General features: G+C 31.4%; 1 protein-coding gene and 1 long non-coding RNA gene across 2 annotated transcripts; both read right to left on the bottom strand.

Moving 5' to 3' along the window:
• Positions 1 to 422: 422 nt before the first annotated feature.
• On the bottom strand, positions 423 to 19121 carry LOC107948930 (uncharacterized). Its single transcript, XM_016883597.2, has 4 exons — positions 18935 to 19121; positions 16480 to 17751; positions 16258 to 16393; positions 423 to 655 (listed from the first exon to the last, which is right to left on the bottom strand). Exons 2-4 carry the CDS (start codon positions 16861 to 16863, stop codon positions 645 to 647), a joined length of 531 nt encoding a protein of 176 aa, XP_016739086.2. The 5' UTR covers positions 16864 to 17751; positions 18935 to 19121; the 3' UTR covers positions 423 to 644.
• LOC121223132 (uncharacterized) lies at positions 808 to 2255 on the bottom strand. Its single transcript, XR_005920553.1, has 3 exons — positions 1829 to 2255; positions 1664 to 1730; positions 808 to 1566 (listed from the first exon to the last, which is right to left on the bottom strand). It is a non-coding gene; the product is annotated as an uncharacterized lncRNA (long non-coding RNA).
• Positions 19122 to 21429: the final 2308 nt, after the last annotated feature.

Raw genomic sequence — 21429 nt, 5'->3', positions numbered from 1 at the left:
TACAATCTATCTAAAGTAGTCTTGGTATATACTGTCTATAGCATTTTCAGTTTTATAAGCAGATAACAATTTAGAGGACTTACAGGATCGACGCTAGATACCCGATGTGCCACACATTTAGAAAAATGTTTCACGTCATTTAAAAATCCGTTCTTAAAGAATCGAATCATAAAAACCCAAATCCAGAGTTGAGTTTTACAACCTGGCTCTGATACCACTAAATATAACACCTCAAACCCGGCCTGGACATTATGGCCAAATCTAGCGATGTCAAATGATAGTGCGTTTGAAAACCTTATCATTGCTAAAACCGTTTTCCATTCAGAACTAATCATTATCTTTCATAAATTCTCAAATCGTAATTCATTTCCAAAATGCTATACTTTGCGGAAGCTTTTAAAATAGTTTGCGTGTGCGTGGTATTTTGATAACATTCATCACTTTTGAAAACCCGAGTTTTACCAACTTCTAGCAGATATAACAAGAAAACAATATAAAACCTAAATTTTAGGTAAAAATCTATAGAATCCATTATTACAGAAAAATACCCCAAAATAAAACTTAAAATCATAAATAAGTATCAAATAGCAAAAAGGAGTCGTGTGGCCACCGCTGAGTACTCCGTCGCGTCGATCTGCCTATGTCTAGGGCTTACCTGTACAGATTAAACAGAAGGGGTGAGTTTACGTAAACTCAATGTGTAATCCCCATACAAACAAACAGACAATAACAGATAATCTCAGTTTAGGCCTAAGCCCTTTTCAGTATCAGTAAGCATTAATGCCTTAGCCCTTCACAGTACAGTAACCGTGACAATTATGCAGTTATAAAATCCTACCCAACCAGCCTCTACACTCTAATCCCGTCCAACCCTACACCCCATGTGGGGATATAATCAAACCAACCATCCTTACACTCCAAATAGTACTGAATGTCACACTAGACAGTAGTTGCAGCTGAGCTGCTAGTAAGTTAGGCTTGAAGCCTTTCAGTACGCTTCCTCCAATCAATATCAATTCCCAACCCAATGCAATGCATCATACAGACATGTCGTGGTATCATGTATAATCAGTATAGTGTATATAGCATGCTCAACATACAGACATACATATATATCTTCTTTAGGCATATAACAGTCTTTCAATAATTTCAGTCAATTAGGGGTCTAGGTAAACTTATCCACCCTACAGTAGGTTCACAGTCGACTTGGGCGACCCGTGCAACCTTAGCAGTTAATAAGTGAAAACGGGCCCACGACCCATGTTGCATGCCTATATAGGCCCACACACCTGTGTGGCCTACACGACCCAAAGTGGATTTGGTCATATGCATATCATAGCCTGGCCCAATATTTCGACACGTCCTTGTGGTTCACTCGTATGGGGCCTACGTGCCTGTGTTGCCCATACGGCCTAATTTGGCTCGGCCCATGAATCGTACATGGCTAGTCTCGTCGATCACACGCCTATGTTCGATCACTCGTCGATCACTGATTACTATTTGTAAAGTTGTGTTTACACACATGGTTTGTTCGTGACGTAAATGCACTTTTGAGATCACCAGCACCTATGGTCGACAAACAAACCCTACAATTAGTCCTAATTCGTAGTTAGTTCAAAACCATAACATTGAAAATGATTCGTTCAATCCATTCGTTATTTACCCTCAAAACCAAGCAACTGCCCACAGCGAAATTGAACAAGACAGGTTACCGCTCCCAGAATTCGCCACTGCCAATTTTGAAAGACCCAATGTTAACAATGAATTACATCTTCATAATCAAAAGAAAGGAAAAGCTTCCCTTAATTCACAAACACAACCACCTTACCTACTAAGCAAGTAACAGTAGAACCACACCGCTCCAACACTAACTGAATTGCTCCAGCCCTTAACCTTCATCAATGAAACAGTCGACTGATTACCAAGAATCCATTAACCAAAATACACCACAGTTACGAAACTTACCACCAACGCATGTAAGTACAATGGAGATGACAAGTTGCGGCAACAAGAAAAAAAGGTTAGGAAACAAGAGAAATCGACAGCAAAAAGGAAAGGAGGGAATCAACAATCTAAGAGAAAAATAAAAAGGAGAAGGGAAAAGAAAATAGCCAAAAATCATAACAATATTCGGCACCACGGAAGACGAACAATCGACAGGAAAAATTGAGAGGAAACCAATACCAAAGCCAAAATTTGTCAGGAAGGTGGAGAGAAAACTGAGTCTTTTTTTCAGAAGAAAAGAAAAATGATTAGATTTTGGATATTCTTCCCCCAAAATCCCTAACTTTTCTCCTTATCCCTAAATTCACTCCTACACTTCCCCACACCCCTCAAACACTCCAAACTGTCCACACTAACCCCACTCTCTTCAGAATTTGACTCCATTCAAACACCTCCACGACATCTTGCAAAAATAAATCCTTCGCTCGCACAGAGACTCAAACTCCTGACCCCCAACATACAAACACAACTCTTAGCCTCCAGACCAGCAAGCCCTTTCTGTCATATTTTACCAACATTTACTTATAAGCCTACTGGTTAGAGATAGAGGTTTATTCATTTAAAAACCAAAAAATTTTCCAAAGCTAAGACTTGAACTTAGGACCTCTCAAACACTTCCCAAAACACTTAACCACTGAAGCAAACATACAATTGTGTCATAAACATACAAAAATAACTATATAAGGGATTTTTTTGGGGCGTTACAATGACCCTAAAGTCAGTGGTGCTGTAAAATAACGTATCGAGACCTCATTTTCATAAACTAAGTCAACCCGTAAATATTTAATAAAAATATTTACGAAGTTAGATTATAGGTGAATTAAATTTTGGATAAGTAATTTTATCAAACTAGTGATTAATTATGGTATAGGGAAAAAATCATAAAAGTAATAAAAGTTATTCACTATAGATTTTTAATTGCTAAAGGGCTTAAATAACAATTAAACCAAGACTTGACATGGCAATTAGACCATTAAGGAATTAGTGGACAGTTTGCCATGATGATTGTTTAAAATTATGTTTAAATTATAATTATAATTATAATATTATATGTAATATAACATAATAAGAAAGTGGAAGAAAAGAAAGACATTTTTTATTCTTTCTCCCTCATCTTCCTCAGGAAGCGAAAACAATAAAGAAACGCTGGTTTTAAAAATTCAAACTTTCGGCCACTTGTATGTAAGTGTATTCAAGTATGTTTTTCTTAAATTTTTCATTTTTGAGAATGTATTAATTCGGTTTAGCTAATCCGTGTGTTATTTTTTAAAACTGTTAAACTTTAAAAATGTTACCATTGTTGAATCTAGAAGATTTCTTATGTCAAATGATAGGATTTGAAGTTCAGATATGAAAAAGCACTAATTTGTAAAGTGAAAATTGTTAGTTTTGAACATAGAAATTAAAGTGTAAATATTTAAAAATTGGTGTGAAATTTCTGTAATATTAGTTAATAAAGCTATGGAAGGATGAATTTGAGATTGATTTCAAAATCAAAGCTCAAATTTGAAAGTTATTGCAATTTTGGTTTTAGGGACTAAATTGAATAAAATTTAAAACTTCAAGGGGCATTAAAATAATGAAATTAAACTTATGCATGCACCTAGCAAGATGATATAAGATGTGTGGAATTGATTAACTAAATAGAAGGGATAAATCCAAAAATTATATATGAGCTATAGTTTAATGTGCAATTTTTACATAAACGTTGTCACAATTTTATATATGAGATTTTTATTCGATCTACTTCTTGTAAATTAACACAATTATTATATTCATTTTATGTTTATACATTTCATACATAAATAATTATATTTATCCAATATAAAAATAAATTGATGCATCTATTACTTTAAATGTGTACGATTCAATCAAAATTAAAATTTTAAGTATACATTTGAACCAAAATTAGAGTTTCATGTGTATAATTGCACAAAATTAAAGTTTATGTATACAATTGTACATTAAATCAAGGTTCATATATAATTTTGAGATTTATCCCTAAATAGAATAATTGTATAGATCGAAAATTAGACGAAATCAAAATTAATTTGGGAAAGAACAAAATTGTTAAATAGTCCTTAAAGTTTCAATTTGTTTGTTGATTTAACCAAGAAAAATTCATATGGTATGATTATATGTGTTTTCAATGTATTCTTGAACTATTAATTTGTTCTTGTGAAATTACAATTTGAATTGTTTGAAATTTGAAACAAAAATGTGTAATATGGATTAAATCGTTATGAGATGATAAATTGAGTAATAAATTGAATATGATGAATTACAGATTGAGATATTTAATGAATTGATATTTGATAGTATATCATTATTGAAATATTATTCATGGCTAAACTGACGTAGAATCGTCAAAAGGGAAAGGAAAGGTTAAAGTCGATGACAAATGACGCGAGCTTCCGGTTTGCATTTCTATGACTCGAAATTAATTTAGTTATTGTTTATTCATGATATAATGTATTGTAAAATGTTGAGGTAAATTAATAATTATTATTGAGTGAAATGCTATGGTTGAAATTAATTATCGAAATAAGGACTAAATGGGGAAGGAATAGAAAGTTGTATAATTTAATTGTTATATGAAATGGAATACAAATCTTGATAGTATATGATAGAGTATGTACTTGGTGGATTCCTTAGTATTTTTCTATGTTTGGAATGTTTGGATAAATGGATTGATAATAGGTTGAATATTTGGTGTTAATGACTTAAGGTCTAGAATTGGTAATTAAGTATATAAGTATATGCAATCTAAATTGCCATAACTTGATCATGACATAATATGTGCAATGGTAACGTGTTCATGCTAATTTTTTAACCTTTTACTTATATGCTTGTTATATTATGAAAGTTTGAATATTAAAGTTTAAAGAAAACTAGGTAGGAATGAGTAAACTTAAATGATTTGCGCTAATTGTTTGTAATGATGATATATGGTTGGTTTATGTGTTGAATATGCCTTGTATTGTATATGTTAGTATGGATATGGTATTGGAATTGGTTGGGAGGAAAGAAATGGTCATTTTTGCATAATTGAACATGTTTTGGTATAGGTTAAAATTGGCTTTAAATGAAATAAGTGCCAAATGCAATACATTGCTTAGTTATAGTGTGACTATGATTTTGAATGGTTATATGGTGTGTACATAAGTATGAATGTTGGCAATGTGTTAAGTTATAGATTAAGTATATGAATGGTAATTTCGGTGATGAAATGATTGAGTTTATAGTCAATGTGAATGGTATTAAATGTTGAAGAGTTGGTAGTACATGGATTGTTATGTCATAGTAAAAAGGTATTGTTAATATTTAATGACTTGTCTGAATTTAGAATGGTTAGTTGCATGTTTGGTTAGTAGATGAAATTGGTATGATTTTTATACATAGAAATTGTAAATTGTGTGCCATTAGAGGTATATTAATAAAGTTGATTTGTTTTGGTTAAACTGTGGCATTATGGTATGTCTTGAATTGAGTTTATGGAGGTTGATTGGCGCCTATAAGCACCATTGAGTTGGTTTTGGTTTGAGCATAAAAAGGTAACAAAATGCGGTACTTTTAACCTTTTGGTAAAAAGTATCGATACTTTGGATTGAAGTATCGATACTTTATCAAATGAATAGTGTTTTAACACCGACAGAATGCTAAAATGGTATTGATACTAGATTAAGCATCAATACTTGTAATAAGGGTATCAGTACCAAATCTTAAGAATCGATACTAAACCATTTTTATAAGTTCTACAAAACAAACAAAATACCAATTTGGTATCGATATTAAGGTAGGGTATTGATGCCTATTAAAAAGTATCGGTACTTTGGTTTTAATATCGAAACCCTGTAAATTATTCAATTGATTTTTTGAAACATCAAAGCCTAATGTGATATTGGTACCTAAGATTGGGTATCGATATATTTGCTTATATTTTGAAAAATTTTCAAATAGTTCCTACTTCATGCTCGGGTCAACAAAAGAGCCTTCATAAGCTCAATTTAAAGCTCAGTTTCAATTACACATCATATGATGTATGAATTTATAATATGAAATAGATGTATTCATGTTTTATCTACAGTGTAGTGGTTGCCCTGTATAAGCATGAGTAATAATAAAGAATGAAATGGTTTTATATTGATTGAAACTAATCAATTAAACGATATTATAAGTGGAAAATTGGAATTAGGACTGATAAGGGCATGTTGGATATTGTAGGATTGAAATGTTTACTATTATAAGTATAATGATATGTCTATATAAATTGAATTGAAGTAGGAAGAATTCTTGTTAGATTTGTGCACTTAACATGTTTAAATTGAATATGTAAAACTTAGTAACTCAAAGTTTTAAGAATGTGGTAGATATATATTTATATATATGTAGATATACTTGTTTTACTTAGGATAGAATTGGTTATACTAATATTACATAAATCATGTAAATACCACTGAGTGCTTTACTCAACGCATGGTTTGTTCTCTTCGTACGCAGATTAGATTTAAATTTGAGATTTCTAAGCATCGACCTCAACATCCCATCCACAATCCTGTTCTCAACAATGTTTGTTTGTTCCAACCTTATTTATATTTGGCATGTAATTAATAGGTTAGGTTTTGTAGCATTAATGTAACATCCCAAAATATGGCCTAAGAGTCTTAGGGGTATTTTAGAAATTTTAGCATTAAAGTGCTCGGAATTTCATAGCATGGTAAATCATAATTATATTCGACTATGGCATCTTAGTTGTTAAATCAATTTTTGAAAATAAGTTTTAAAAGTCTTTCAATTTGGGCCAAAGGACTCATTTGTAAAAGGGGCAAAACTAGGAGTTTTTAAGAGGAAATTAACCTAGATTTTAAAATTTCAGCCTATTTTTTCCCCCAATAGCAAATTCACGTTAGTTTCATCCCCTCCCCTCTCTTGTTGCCGTCCCTTTATTCTTCTAACACAAAACCACTTGATTTTGATTTCCAAACTATAAGCTTTTGATTTCTCTCAACACCCAACCCTTAAACACTCATACAATCACTTTAAAAACACCCAAAACTCCATAGATTTCATCATTTTCTCCAAACGTGGGTTTTCTCATGTTTGCATCAAAATTTCGATTTCATCCATCTAAGGTAATGTTTCGAATTATTATGAGTTTTTCATGACATCTAGTCCTTAAAATTGAAGTATTAGCCATTGAATCGCAAATTTTTAATAAAACCCAAAAATTGGGACATTAATGGTGGGTTTCAGGATTTTGAGTAAAAATGTAGTTTCGAAGTGTTTTTCAACTTATTTTGTCATGATTAGAAGGTTTCTAAACTTAACTTGAAGTTTCATATAATGATTTCTTACGTTTTAATGAATTTTGTAAAAATTGCCAAAAAATGTCAAAAAATTTTGATACCATGAATTGGGTAGTTTTCAATAGTTTAAGGGTTGAGGATTAGGTGTAGATGACTAATTAGGTGAACGGAATTCATTTTAGGGAAAAAGGTTAAGTGTAGACCGAGTTATGAGCATTCAAAGTTTGTTATGTTAAATTTTGGTTACATGATAACTTAGAATAGGTTGATGTTTTAGTTGGTTTAAGTGAGTCTTTGGTTACTATCTGATTGTGAAATTTGTATGGTTATTGTGTGTAAAGCCTTGGAATCATTGGAGCCTTTTACAAGTTAAAGGAAGAGCTAGTTTGAGCTTTCGACTTTTCGGCGAAAGCATAGGGGTGAGTGTTTGGAATCACTGCTCGTAGACACGAGTCATGTGTTATTTGGGAATTTAGTAGTACCCTAAACTCATACACTAAATTTTGAGTGTAAGTTTTCTTGTATTTGCTTTGTGGTTTTGTGCTTATATGATTATGAAATTGTGCATGGTGATGGGAAGCTCAAATGTGTGATACGTAGATACGATAACTGTAGTAAAAGGTGCAAATGTATACATGATATATATTATATGATAGTGATAGTATTTTCTGAAAGATGTTAACATGCAGTGATAGTGCATGGATAATCGGTAAGTGTTATGTGTTTGATTACTGATATTTTCTCCTTATGATTTTAAAACCATTGGATATAATTGGCATGCCATAGGATTGTGAGCACTCACATATATGTACAGTGATTTTGGGCATTAAGGCCCTAGGATATGTTGGAGGGATAAGGGAATGTGAGCTAAGCTCCATTCAACGAGACATGTGAGGGGAAATAAGAAGAGTGTTAGCTTTATGCTTCATTTTTAGAACATGTTTGACTCTATGAGTGTATGTTTGGTATGTTGGAGATCTGTGTATTTGATGAATGATGATAGAGCTTACTATATGTTTTGTAACTCAAGTGTCAATCTATCATATTATATGTAACTGTGTGGAACATGTTTTATGCTTAATGGAGCTTATGTTATATTGCCAATTTATCGTTATATGTGACTTGTATAAACTGTGACATATGCTTGATTAAATATGTGTTTTTTGTTATATATGTTTGCATGAGTTTATAAGTGTTGTGTAGATGAACCAGTAGATAATGCATGGATAGGTACTCTACGATGCTAGACTTAGGACTATTGTAATTGTACTTATAAATGGTTGCCTTGAGGATGCATGATGACATGTTTGCGATATGGTTATTTTAATCATTCACTGAGCTTGTTAAACTCACCCACTCCCTACTTTACCCATTGCAGATTAGTTAGGTGTCGGTATGAGTGGTGTAGTTTCCAATAGGTGACCCAAGCCAGTTTTGTGTTATTCTGAAGGTGTTTTTTATTTATCTACGTTTTGGGGAAAAGACAATGTGGTAGACTTGTTTATGGACATGTTATTTTCTGGACATTTTGCTGGTTATAGCTTTTGTTTATAAGGTTAAAAGTTACAATTATGCTAGGTTATAAACATTAATGTTGGCATGGTGTTTCTAGCTTGACACATTTTTGACAATTTGAACGGTCAAATTTTAGCCGTTGGATAATTACTTTTCTAAGTATATGATGCATGGTGTTTAGAAACTAAATAGGAATGATTTATTTGTTTTATGTATGCTACATTTTTGAGGTCTGGAGAAGGGGTATAGATATTCGTGTTGCAAAATCGATACCTTTGTTTTGAAACATACAGAAAGTTGGGCTAGAGATTTGGTATCGATACCTTTGCTCAAGTATCAATACTCGGGGTCAAAATATCGATATTTCATGATAGGTACCGATAATTTTTGAGATTTTGGGATTTTGGTCAAGAAACAGAATGCAAGTTTGGCATCGTTTTTCCAAGTGGTATTGATACCACCTAGGGAAAATATCGATACCCCAGTGTCAGTATTGATACCTACAAGAAAGTTTTGGAAATCTTATTAAATGGACCTTACGCATGTTTAAGTATTATTATAGGACTATTTGATGTATGGTTAGCATGTAACATTGATAACTAACAAATATAATTGACTTAAAACCTATACGAGTGATAATATGAAAGACGTTTCTTTCAGAATGGACTTTCACTCTTTGTATATGACATGAGACGTGGTGTGGCATCCCGTATTCGGGCTTGGTGACCATGCTTGGTATAGGGTGTTACAATTAAATAATGTTATAATCAAATTTTTGAGCTTCCTAGTCTAATACTAATATTTATATATATGGTTGATCTATTGAATGCTATTAGATGCATATATATCAATGAAACTTATATTTACTTAAGTATGTTTAAAGAATATATATTCATTTGATTTAGTCATATTAATTGTATAAATTAGTTTTAAATTGATCCTAGTTGCTTCGGCAACTAATGTGACACACTATAGCTCAAACCTGATGATCAGGTCAGGTATAGGGTGTTACATGTCTATCAAGTATAGTTGAAGAAATACTTTGTCTTCGGCATCGAAGCGGATGACTCTCAAAAGATAGAAACATAGATGTGACTGGTTGGACTAACAGTACATCGAACTAGACACAAGAAGAATACATCTTGAATCTGTTTATGGATTTATTCACTTGTGACGTTCATAGTGTGGCATACTTAAATCATGATTGGATGACAAACTATGTATAGGCGACTTGTACACTTTGATTTAAGTAAAAGTCTAAGTTTGAATAGATAAAGACCCGAAAGTTGATGTATTGGATGTACGACTTCCACAATATGTAATGTTATTCACAACAGTGGAACTCATAGTCCGAGACATAAGTAAATGATATCCTCTCATTAGCATTTAATGGTTGATGAAAAGTAAATGTGACCACAAGTCATTTGTCTTTATGATAAATGACTTGATTATTATTTGATAGTAATTGACTTTTTATGAAAGAAGATGTAATGGTTACCATGAGATAAAATAGGATTATATTGGGAGAACGGATATTATCCCAAAGAGATTAAGGATACCCTATGAGGGTAACAAACTTATGACAAGGTCATTGGACGAACACTAATCGAGTTGCTTTCTTAATGGTGTGTCATTAGGGAGAGCTCAGTCACAAAACTATAGTGGAATGACTTTGTGACTAAATGAGTTTATAATTAATAGGAAAAAAAAATTGAAACTTAATTATAAATCATTTGAGTCTCAATCACATATGTCCAATTGGTCCTTTTACTAGCTCGTTGAAATCAAATATGAAATGTATATGGGATCAAATGAACATAAATGAATAGAAATAGTGAAAATGGAGAAATGGGAAACATTTGGAAATGATTATGGTATTCTCCAAAATGAAAATGAAATCATTTGAAAATGAATGTGATTTTCTCCAAAATGAAAATGAATGACTTAAAAATGAATTTATGTTTTTCGAATTAAAGTTCAAAAATAGAAATAAATCATTTAGTCATAGTGAACCACTGAATGTAGAAAATTTAAATATATTTTTTCATAGATTCTTTTACAGTAAAGTCATCATTATTTTAACGAAATTAGAATTGGGTTGAGATGATTATTTAATTGAAAAATATTAAGATGTTTATTTTGTGAAATAGAAAAATAAATATTGAGTTGGATCAAATTATAAAATATTGAATTAAAAGCCCTGAAAGTACTTGTAATTAGACTTGATATGAAAGAGACTCAAAAGCCCCTCATATTAAAGGGGTGGATGGCAAACCCTAGTAATATTAACTAGGGTTGCCACTCCTTAGACTTCTAGATAAACTAGGAGCTCGTTTTTTTAGTTGAAATAAATATCTACAATTCAATAAGGGTTCTACCCCCTCTTCCTATAAATAGATAGCACCTATAAGATTATTTACACAACTTTAAGATATTTTTAATCTGCCCAAAAACAGAGAGTATATTCTTAACTATTAAATCTATTTTCTGAAATAACAATTCTATCAGTTTCTATTGAGAAAATATTTTTCGTTTTCACACTTAAACAAAGAACTATTCCTGAATCTATATTTGATATGAATCGTTCGAGCCCACAATCGAACTAGTTTATGGTACAAGAAACGTAGATAAGGCCGTTCGGTTGAAAGCAAAGAATGACAAGGATCCGTCTAGTCAAAAATACAAGTGCAAATTCAGTAATTAGTTTATTGTTATAAATATCACAAACCCACTTGGATTTCAAATTTTTTTTTTTCACTGTGCAGGAAACCTATTTTCGAACTAATTTTTTTTCCAACATTTTGATTTTAGATTACTGATGCCTTCATTTAAGGTCATTATGCATTATAATTCTTCCATGCAAATATTGTGGAAAGATTCTTATACAAAAGATTTCAAGCCTTCGTGAGGATTAGGCTAAGATCTTTTGTCCCCATATCTTTTTGTGTTGGGGATGAAGAGGCCTGGGCAAAGTATCTTTTTGTGTTGGGGATGAAGAGGCCTGGGCAAAGTATTGAGGATTTTGTTCTACGAGGTGCATAAAAACCTATCCAATTATCTCTTGATGGCTCTCACATCTTACATTTGTTTTTTAATGATTACTTAGCACTCTTTTGCAAGGAATTTGAAGAGCAAGTAATGATTATTAACAATATCCTCTAACAATTTTGCACTTTTTTGGTTCACAAGGTTTGTGCCCAAAAACTTGAAGTTTTCTTTTCAAAGAATGTGTGATTTCGACAATAGATTTGATATGTAACCTTTTGAGCTTTCAAAAGGTTATGGTTTTGGGAAGTTATTCAAGGGTGCCTCTCTTCCTCCAAAAGTTTACAAATAGCACATACTAGTCATTATTAACACGGTGTAGCAAATACTAAGTAGTTATAATCAATGTTTTTTTTTAAATCGGATAGGTGATCGAACTAGTTAAGCCATTGGTTTGCTGATCCAATTGGTTCAATCAGTTCGCTTAAAAATTATTAAAAAATTAAAAATAATAATAAATTTGGTTCAACTGGGTCAATCACCCGATTCAACCAATTTTTTGCTCGTCTACTAGTTTAAAGCCCCTCTCTAGACCAGTACCCAACCAGTTTTCGATCCAACTGGTTTGATCAACTGGCTTGATTCAAACAACATTTGTTATAATGCTAAATTACTATGGATGGCGAGTCGAGTTACTTTTGCCAACTCTATTATGTTAGCTATTCGAAATTATTCGATGCAAATTGTTAAGTTTTAATTTGATAAATGTTTTGATAAAACAAATATAATGTTTTTAAGTAAAGCTTAATAAATTTCAATGTAAAAATTTGTTTCAAGATATTTCTAAGAGATAAACTTTTAAATCTAGTCTTCAAACACTCTGAAAATATTTTGAACAAGTTCAAAATGATTAACAAAATTTTCAAACATTTTTAACAAGTGAAAATTGCTCCCTAACCCAAAGTATTGATACTCATACCTAATATTGATATCAATTTGAGCTTCAAAGTTCAAAAATATTTAGTAAATATCAAAAGTATCGATACATTTAACAAAGTATAGATATTTTCCCTATTGTATCAATACCTTTAACAGAGTATTGATACCTTCCCTATTTTATTAATACCCTTGCCTGGTATAGATACTAACTTAAGCTTCGATGTTCAAGAAAATTAAAAAGAAATAAAAAGTATTGATACCCTAAAGAAAGTATCGATACCTTTTTGTTGCAGAAAATATTAACGCTCTAGTTTTTAAACCTCTAATGACTATTCAATTCATCAACAACCACAATGATTGAAAATTAATTAGGGACTATAAATACCAACCTCTAAAGCTTCCACAACAAGAAAGATTACGAAAGATCAAGAGCTATTGAGAAAGATCAACAACTCTTTTATCAACATTTTGAGTTTCAATTCTTCATCTTTTTATTGCAAAAACTTGAAAGCATTCATTTTATTCTATTAGCTCAAATGTTTTTATTGTATGTGTGCTTAATTGGCAAACATTCTAATCTTGTAAAGATTATTTCTTTATTTGCTCATTTGTTTACTCTTTTAAGAGGATTTAAGTCTTAAGATTTGAATAGAAATCTTTAAGGAGTTGTAAGATTAAACCTTATCCTTAAAGGTTGATCAAATTAATATCTTAATAATGGAGTACTAAGGTAGTGCAGTAAGCAACAAGGACTAAACCTGTAACAACCCACGCCCAACCTAATCATCGGATCTGAGTATGGAGAGTCACATGTCAACCCATTCACAGGTCAACCCATTGGAGACATAAACTATCTCCTATTAAAACAAATATCCATTTTGGCAAGTACTCTTTTTATTTTCTTTTTCCATCACGGTATTTTGTTAGTTTAAGACTACATTCACTTGGAAGCAAATTTAAAATGGTACTAGGCCATATTTCTTAGATACAAGAAATAACCTCTAGCGACTTCTTTAACTACATCTATAAATCACAATTAATATTAAGCCCTCAAGGTTATTGATCAACATTCGAAGTAATTCAAAATAATGTTTCAAGTACAAATTAATAATTTTAAATTGGCGGTATCTAATAGTTGTCCTAGTACCCCAACAATTACATGTTACTCACGAAAATAAAAAAGCTCACAAATGGCCAGAAATCTGACTGTATCCCTTCAATCACCACACTCAACCTAAGAATCTGAAAGTAAAAAGAAATTGGATATGTTCATGAGAACCTAGTGAATTCTTGGGAAGATAAACCCACCAAATTTCCTATAAGACAGGAAAAAATGGAACCTAAGCTGACAGATGAGTTCTCCATACTTGGCATATGCATCCCTTTGATCTGTAGATTGACTAGCAAATACTACCAATACCAAACTCCGCCTATTGACGAACAACGTTGATTTCTAAATTCATGATTGATGGTCACGAGCATAACTACTTCTCAAATACACCACTTGCGTGGAACCCCATTTAATTACTGACAAGTTTACTCTTTACTCTTTCATGCAATATGTACTACCACATGCACCCTTTGTCTCACATACTCTCTTCCTTGTGCTAACTTCTAATCCTAATTCCAAGAACCATTTTTTATTGTACCTTTATATCCGCTCATCAGAGCTATTTACAAAAATCTCCTCTGAATCCTCCTAACACCAAACATTGTTTGAACACATAGGTGTTCCCCTGCAAGGTCGAGTTTTCACCAATTATGATTTGCAACAGTGTCATACTAGAGACAACATTTTATCTCATCTTCTTTACCATTATACATAACATCCCTTCGTAGCCTCCTTACACCTATCTGGATACGGAGCTTGTGCACCAAGGAAGGAGTGCTCATACCACGTATATACCAATTTTTTTGGGTCTATTTAATTATATATAACCTTGCATGCACTAATTCTTTGAACATGTTTCTTTATACATGAACACCAGAGACAAATGATAGAGCCACTTACTTTGTACAGTGATTAAGAGTAAACGAATTAACGTATATACCACACACATGGTACAGAGAAAGTCACTAGAATACTTTACTCAGAGCGTGTCTACTCTACTGGTTCCTTCCCTTTAATATTGCGATCTTTTCCTATTACTTCAGTAAAGCAATAAAACAACTTCTTTAAACATCAAAAGTGACCAAAACTTTACGATTTAACAAGAATATGTAGACATCCACTATCACACTATCCTATTTATAAATTAACTCATATCCAAATTCCAATCATGTTTATTTCTAATAATTGACTCGTTCTCGCACGCTTCCACTAATTAATCACATCTTATGAGGCTCTTCAAGTGTCCTAACTACTAACATGTTACCTCCACTAGGATGCGAGGTGTCTTAAATATGTCTCACAAGCTATTATACTTATTTTAATGACGACACTAAAAACACAGGTGGCAATCTTATTAGCGGGAATCTGCAGATTATAAAGACCCAAAGAGAGAGAAAATCAGACTTCATGTAGAGAGAAAATAAAGATTTTGGGATTTTAAATCTTTGTATAAGGTTTTGGGTTCAAATGCAAGGAGGAAGAAGAGAACAAAGGAGAACATGCACGAAAATAGTGGTGGACGATAGTTGCCACAGTGGCCGGTATCTAACCAATCTAGAATTCATGGCTGCTTTGCCTTGTAATCACCACAAACATTGTAGCGTCTGTACTGTGCCAAATAACGTTCACAAAATCAGGTTGTTCAAACATGAAAACAGCATGTACCAATGTCAAATTCAGTCCACCAAAAACAGCATATTCAAATTTCAAATTCGGTTCAGCTAGTTTGAACATAAACGGCGGCATGACAGGCTGCATAAAGATCGTATAAAAGGCTCAACTCATTGGTGGATCTGACCGTTAACCATTCTCTGTCTTTTTTCTTGTGTTAGAAAAAAAAAAAACAGGAAAAACAATTGGTCTAAAGTGTATTACGCATGGAAATAAATCAAGATAATTGAAATTTGTTCTCACCAACAGTTGTTTGGTTGTTATAATTCACATTGGTGTGATTCCACTCAAAATAACCATGGTTGTAAAAACAGAGCTAGACTGATCGGTTCAACCAATTAAAACCAGAAACATACAAGCTAATTTGGAGAACTAGAGAGCCAAGCAAAATCAGTTTAAAATACAAAATAGTTAAAAACAGACAGTTTTTGTTTTTAACACAATAATTGGGCTTTTTTCTTTTTGGTTCATGTTGATCCTTGGTTTTTTAGTAAATATACTTATTTCCTAATTTTTATGATTGTTTTATTAGCAATGTATTTTTTCTTAACTATTATTAGTTTATATTTTTAATTTTTCTAAATGATTGAACTGAAAACAGAATAGTTCAATTTTTACAACCATGGAAATAACCAATTGATTAAGTTCTCCTGCCTATATGATTGCAAGTAATATACACAACAAAAATGAAGGAATAAAGTTGGAGAGAAGTGTTGGAAATCATACTTGCATTCAATCCCGAAGCGCTTTGAGGCCGAGCTTTTTTCGCTTTTACCATCCTTTCAGAAGAAGATTGATCATTATTTGTAGATGTGGTTGTAGGAGCAATTGATGTAGAAGCCTTCCTTTTATTTGAAACATTCTAAACAAAAAATACGTTAAAGGCTATTTCAGTTTCAACATAAATAACATGAGACAAGTGTGAATAGAGACAAATAGAAATTATACCTTCAAGTTTACGTGATTTGATGATTGTGCATCTGGCATCATGGAGCATTTGGTTCTGCTGTGGCCTTCTTTGTGGCAAATGCTACACTTCATTATTCTTCCAACCCTGGACATTTTCACCTTCTTTGGACCCTCTAAGCCTTTTCTCCCCCTCTCCTTTTGTGGCATCACATTGGATGTCACTCGTTTCTTGTGAGTGGTAGGCAAGCAGGAATGTTGAGAGAAATATGTCTTAACCCTAAATGAATTGTCGTTGCCATGCTGAGAGACTAATATCCCCCACTGACAACCATTTGTGGCACATTTTGCTCTCACCAGAACTTTTTCAGTCTTTTTGTAGCAATATGAAAATTGATTTTGCAAAGAATGGTCATTAAGAGCCATCTTAAACTGTGCAGCATCTCTGAATAACTGGCCAATAAAAAACCCTTGATCGCCAACACCAGGATTGTAAGACAATCCCCCCGAAGGTACCCTTTGGGCATCTTCAGCATCCAATCCATCAGATGTGGTTACATAACTACCTGGATCATCCGAACAATGTAATCACTCTTGCGTCCATCATCACCAAAACTGTGTACAACATCTTGGTCATCACCACCAACTCTGGATTGTACTGCATAATTATCAGTCATACCATGTGTTCCGAATGACCTTGCACCACAATGGTCCACACCATGTGGTTCAGATGGGCCTGCACCCACATCCTTAGCACCCCCTTTTCCAAGCCTAAACCACCTACATCCTCTGTGTCGAACCTCTTCAAATCTTTTAGTTGAGTAAGAGTTAACTCATCGTCCCCCTCATCACTAGACCAATTCCATCTATATTGAGATCATCTTCTACATTCTCCTTAATACCCTCCTTACCATCTTCATCAGACGACTTGTCAACCGACTTAAAGAAAGCTATAGGTAAAGGAATGTCACTAGATTTCTAATTTCCATCACCGATGTGGTCAACACAAATAGAAATTTCACCAAATTTATTTAAACGGTTTGACGACTCAAGCACACTATTGTCGTCGAACAACAACTTCAAACCATCCTCTAAAGTTTTTCCTGGCTCTAAGAAATACAACTGTTTAACCTCATTGAAGGCGTAGTTGAGTTGATGCACCATCGACAACAAACTCCAATAACATCTGTTCGACATCATAATGCTCCATAAGTTCTACTTTCCCATTCAGATATGATGATTTTGGGTTCCCCTCAAAAGTTCCACCGTGAGAGAATCTTATTTTAACTTTTTTCTGGGACGATCCGGCTCCACCTAAAACATTTCAAAAAAAACATATTTTAGAAAATATATATCATATCGTTTATATAACAAAACGATACCATCCATAAAAGTTTCCATAAAGTCCAGATAAACACAACTTTCATTACAGTTTACATAAAACTATATAGCAACCTAGATCAAAAGTCTGAATTAACACTTTATAACCCTTTAAGACGAAACTGCTTATAACCCTAAACCAAAACTCCAATCTCAAATAGTTTATAACAACTTAGCAAATAACAGTTCAAAGAACACTTTATAACAACATATGCGGTTTCTGGGACCATAACACAAATTTCAGCCTATATTTTAAGAAACCCAATGCACCAAACATATAGCAAAACAATTATGCACCACAAGAGCTGCCATGTAGTGGCAGACATGTGGGCTTTCTGGGACATGGGGTTTATAAGCGAACATAACAAATGCATGTTGCACGTGTTCATTTTTTTGTCCTTTTCTTTACAACAAAATAACAGGAAGATCAATGCTTCAAAAAGAAAAAATAAGAAGAAATCGAGCAGCCCTGCCCAAGTTGCCAGAGAATTTTAACAATTTTCTATTTCGAAAGAAGTACGAACACGTAAAAGATAGGCTGAACTAAAATATACGAACGTGTGCAACATGTACTGAGCAGTTCCTAAACCTTGAAAAGTAACGCCGCTGGCCTCAAAATGAAACAAGTAAAACGGCAAATAGCTCAGATAAATAAATTAGAATCGTCCTGATTAAGTAACGAACAAGTAAAAATAACAGAAGAAATTGAGAAAATAAATACATAAATTTAACTTAAAAAAATCACTCTAAAGAGAATAAAAAATTACGGGCAAAAATAATTTTATTATAATGACAAAAGAACGGAGAGTACAAAAGATGGAGATAAAAAAAACTAAACCTCGAAAACAAAGAACCCTTAAAACGTAAACACAAAATTCTCTAAATGTGTTATGAGTTTTAATCTAATGAGTATATCTTTCTAAGCATGCTAATAAATGTTAAATATATTATACTAATAAATACTAAATCTTCACAAAAAAAATATATTTTTGTTTAACTCAACTTACAAGTAATTTTTTAGAATTTGGGTCACACAACTCTAACATTCTACGTTAACTCTAGTCTAAGACGGTTGGGAAAAAAAATGCAGAATCAAGGGGGAAAAAATAAAAAATACCGGTGGCCATTCTTCGAAGCCCTGCAAAATAGTTGACTGATGATTTTGGTTTGATTTGGTGAATTCTGGTTTCAGTGGGTTTTAGAAGTTTCCCTTTTGTATTTTTGGTTCAAGTTTTTAGGTCAAAAACGATTCTTGGGAGGGGAGAATAATCAAACGGTTCTGGGTTTGGGGTCTGAAGATCAATGGTTACGGGTCGGTTCAAGTATTATTATGGAAATGATCTGTCCAGTTAATATGCATTTAAGAAGTCATGTTTAGATTTTTTTTATAGATAACGTATTGTTTTAGGCATGTTGATTTATTTGGTTTTTTAATTCTATAAAAGAAATATTTAATTTTTATTCAATTTTTTGTTTTTAGTTCATAAATTTACTTTTTCTGTCAAACAATTCTAAAATAAATAAAAAAGTTAATATTTTTTTTATTTTGCTAATGTGTATACACGAGAATTGCCAATTTGATGAAATGTAAGTATTTAATTAATTTTTTAAATTTTTTAAATTTTAAAAAAATATATAAGAATTCTTTTTAAAAAATTTAAATTGATTAAAAATTATAAAAAATATTGTTAATATTTTAAAAATTTTTAAAATCAGTTAAATGTCGACACGTCATCCACGTATATATCACATAATAAAGTGAACAAAGTTAACTTTTTCCATTCATTTTGAGATTATTTGACCAAAAAAAAAAGTTAAAAAGTTAAAAAAAATAGGGAAAAAATAAATTGGGGGTTAAAATAACATTTTTTGGTAAAATTAGAAGGCCAAATAAATCATTATGCGTTTATTTTACTGTCTCTAATTTTCTTTTCAGATTTCTCTTAATAACGTCATCTTCAAGTCCAAAGTTCAAATTTGAGACAATGTGTCTTTTCATTGCCCAAGCACTTAAAATTACATTGTCACTTCTAATTTTAAGGAATTCTAATTCCCTAAGTGTATTAATAGAGTATAATTATATTCTAATTCTCTAAATCATATTTGGTAATATAAATTATAATTACATAATTGCGTAATTTTAAATTGATAAATTAGAAAAGTTATCAATAATACTTGAAAGAAAAAAATCTATTCAATTATCAATAATACTCTAAACAAGTATCAAAACTTAAAATCAAATCATCGTATATAATATGTTAATAAAAAAAATGCAACAATACAATTACCAATAAAATTGATAAGAAAAATAAACATTTTATGTAATTTTATTTAATTACTCTAGTATTTTATAGTTATTGGGTTTCTCTCTCTAGCATTAAACATATACTCCTTGTTACTATAGATTAATTCTTGACCAAGTATAAATAATTAATAAAAATAATTTGTAATTTAGTTAAATTTAATATAAATTGTTTATAATAAATACTATAAAATTTAATCAATTATTTAGTAGGTCAAAATGTATAGAAAATTATTTTTCATTAACAAAATTTTTAGATTAGGTAAACGAAATTACTAAATATTTAATATATAATTCAATAATTAATTGAACTTTCAATAAAAAAATATCATTCAATTGAGCTCTTTATCAAATTTAAGCAATCCATTAAGTCTTTGAATCCAATTTTCCTTTTACGTCGTTAACTTCGTCATGTGATACGTTAATATTGTGCCACGTGACAAAATTTGATAATTTACGGTATATCTATTTAAAAAATCATAAAAATTCTAAAAAAAGGATTTTTGAAAATTAAAAAAACTAGATTTAAAATTATTAAAAATAATAGAATTAATAGAAAATAATTTAAAATTAGAAAAAAAAACTTTAAAAAATATATAAAAATTTTAGAATTTTTTAAAATTAAAAAATGGAAAACAATATTAAAATTTATTAAATATAATATAAAATTGTAAAAAATATTAAAAATTTCAAAAAAAAAAAAGAAAGAAAGAATTCAAATAATATTTAGGCACACTAGTACTCAAATATATTGTATCAAATAATTGCGATTTTATTGAGGATGTTTTTTCGTTGTTCTGTTTTGATGATTAGTATTTTGTTCTTCGTTTAGGTGGATGAAGAGCTGTGCTGAAACATTTCGAGTGGCCGGAACAAAACGCCGATGCATTGCGCGGGGTTGCGTTTTAAGAAATAACGGTATTTATATGTTTAATTACAAAATTTATATTGTATTTAAGTAATTAAAGAGTATATACTTTTAAATCTAATTTAATAGTTTTTATAATTTTTTTCCATTTATGAAAATTCTGAATATTTTTATTCTTAAATGATTTTCTATTTTCTATTTTTTATATTTTTTAGAAAAATGCTAGAATTCTAAATTCTTTTAAACATTTTTAGAATCTTTTATGATTTTTTTAAACAAATATAGTAGAAATTATCATGCCAAAATTAACTGTCAAAGAAAAGTTAAGATTCAAAGATTAATTGATTGCTTAAATTCATCCATTTTTGAATGCGGGTTTAATACTGGAGTTATATATATATAATAAGCCTTTCCCAACAAAAAGAAATCAGTTTCCACTCTT

Source organism: Gossypium hirsutum, chromosome D11, assembly GCF_007990345.1.
Source record: "Gossypium hirsutum isolate 1008001.06 chromosome D11, Gossypium_hirsutum_v2.1, whole genome shotgun sequence".
NCBI lineage: Eukaryota > Viridiplantae > Streptophyta > Magnoliopsida > Malvales > Malvaceae > Gossypium > Gossypium hirsutum.
Note: the sequence above shows the minus strand (reverse complement) of the source record. Positions and strands in the feature narration are given on the sequence as shown.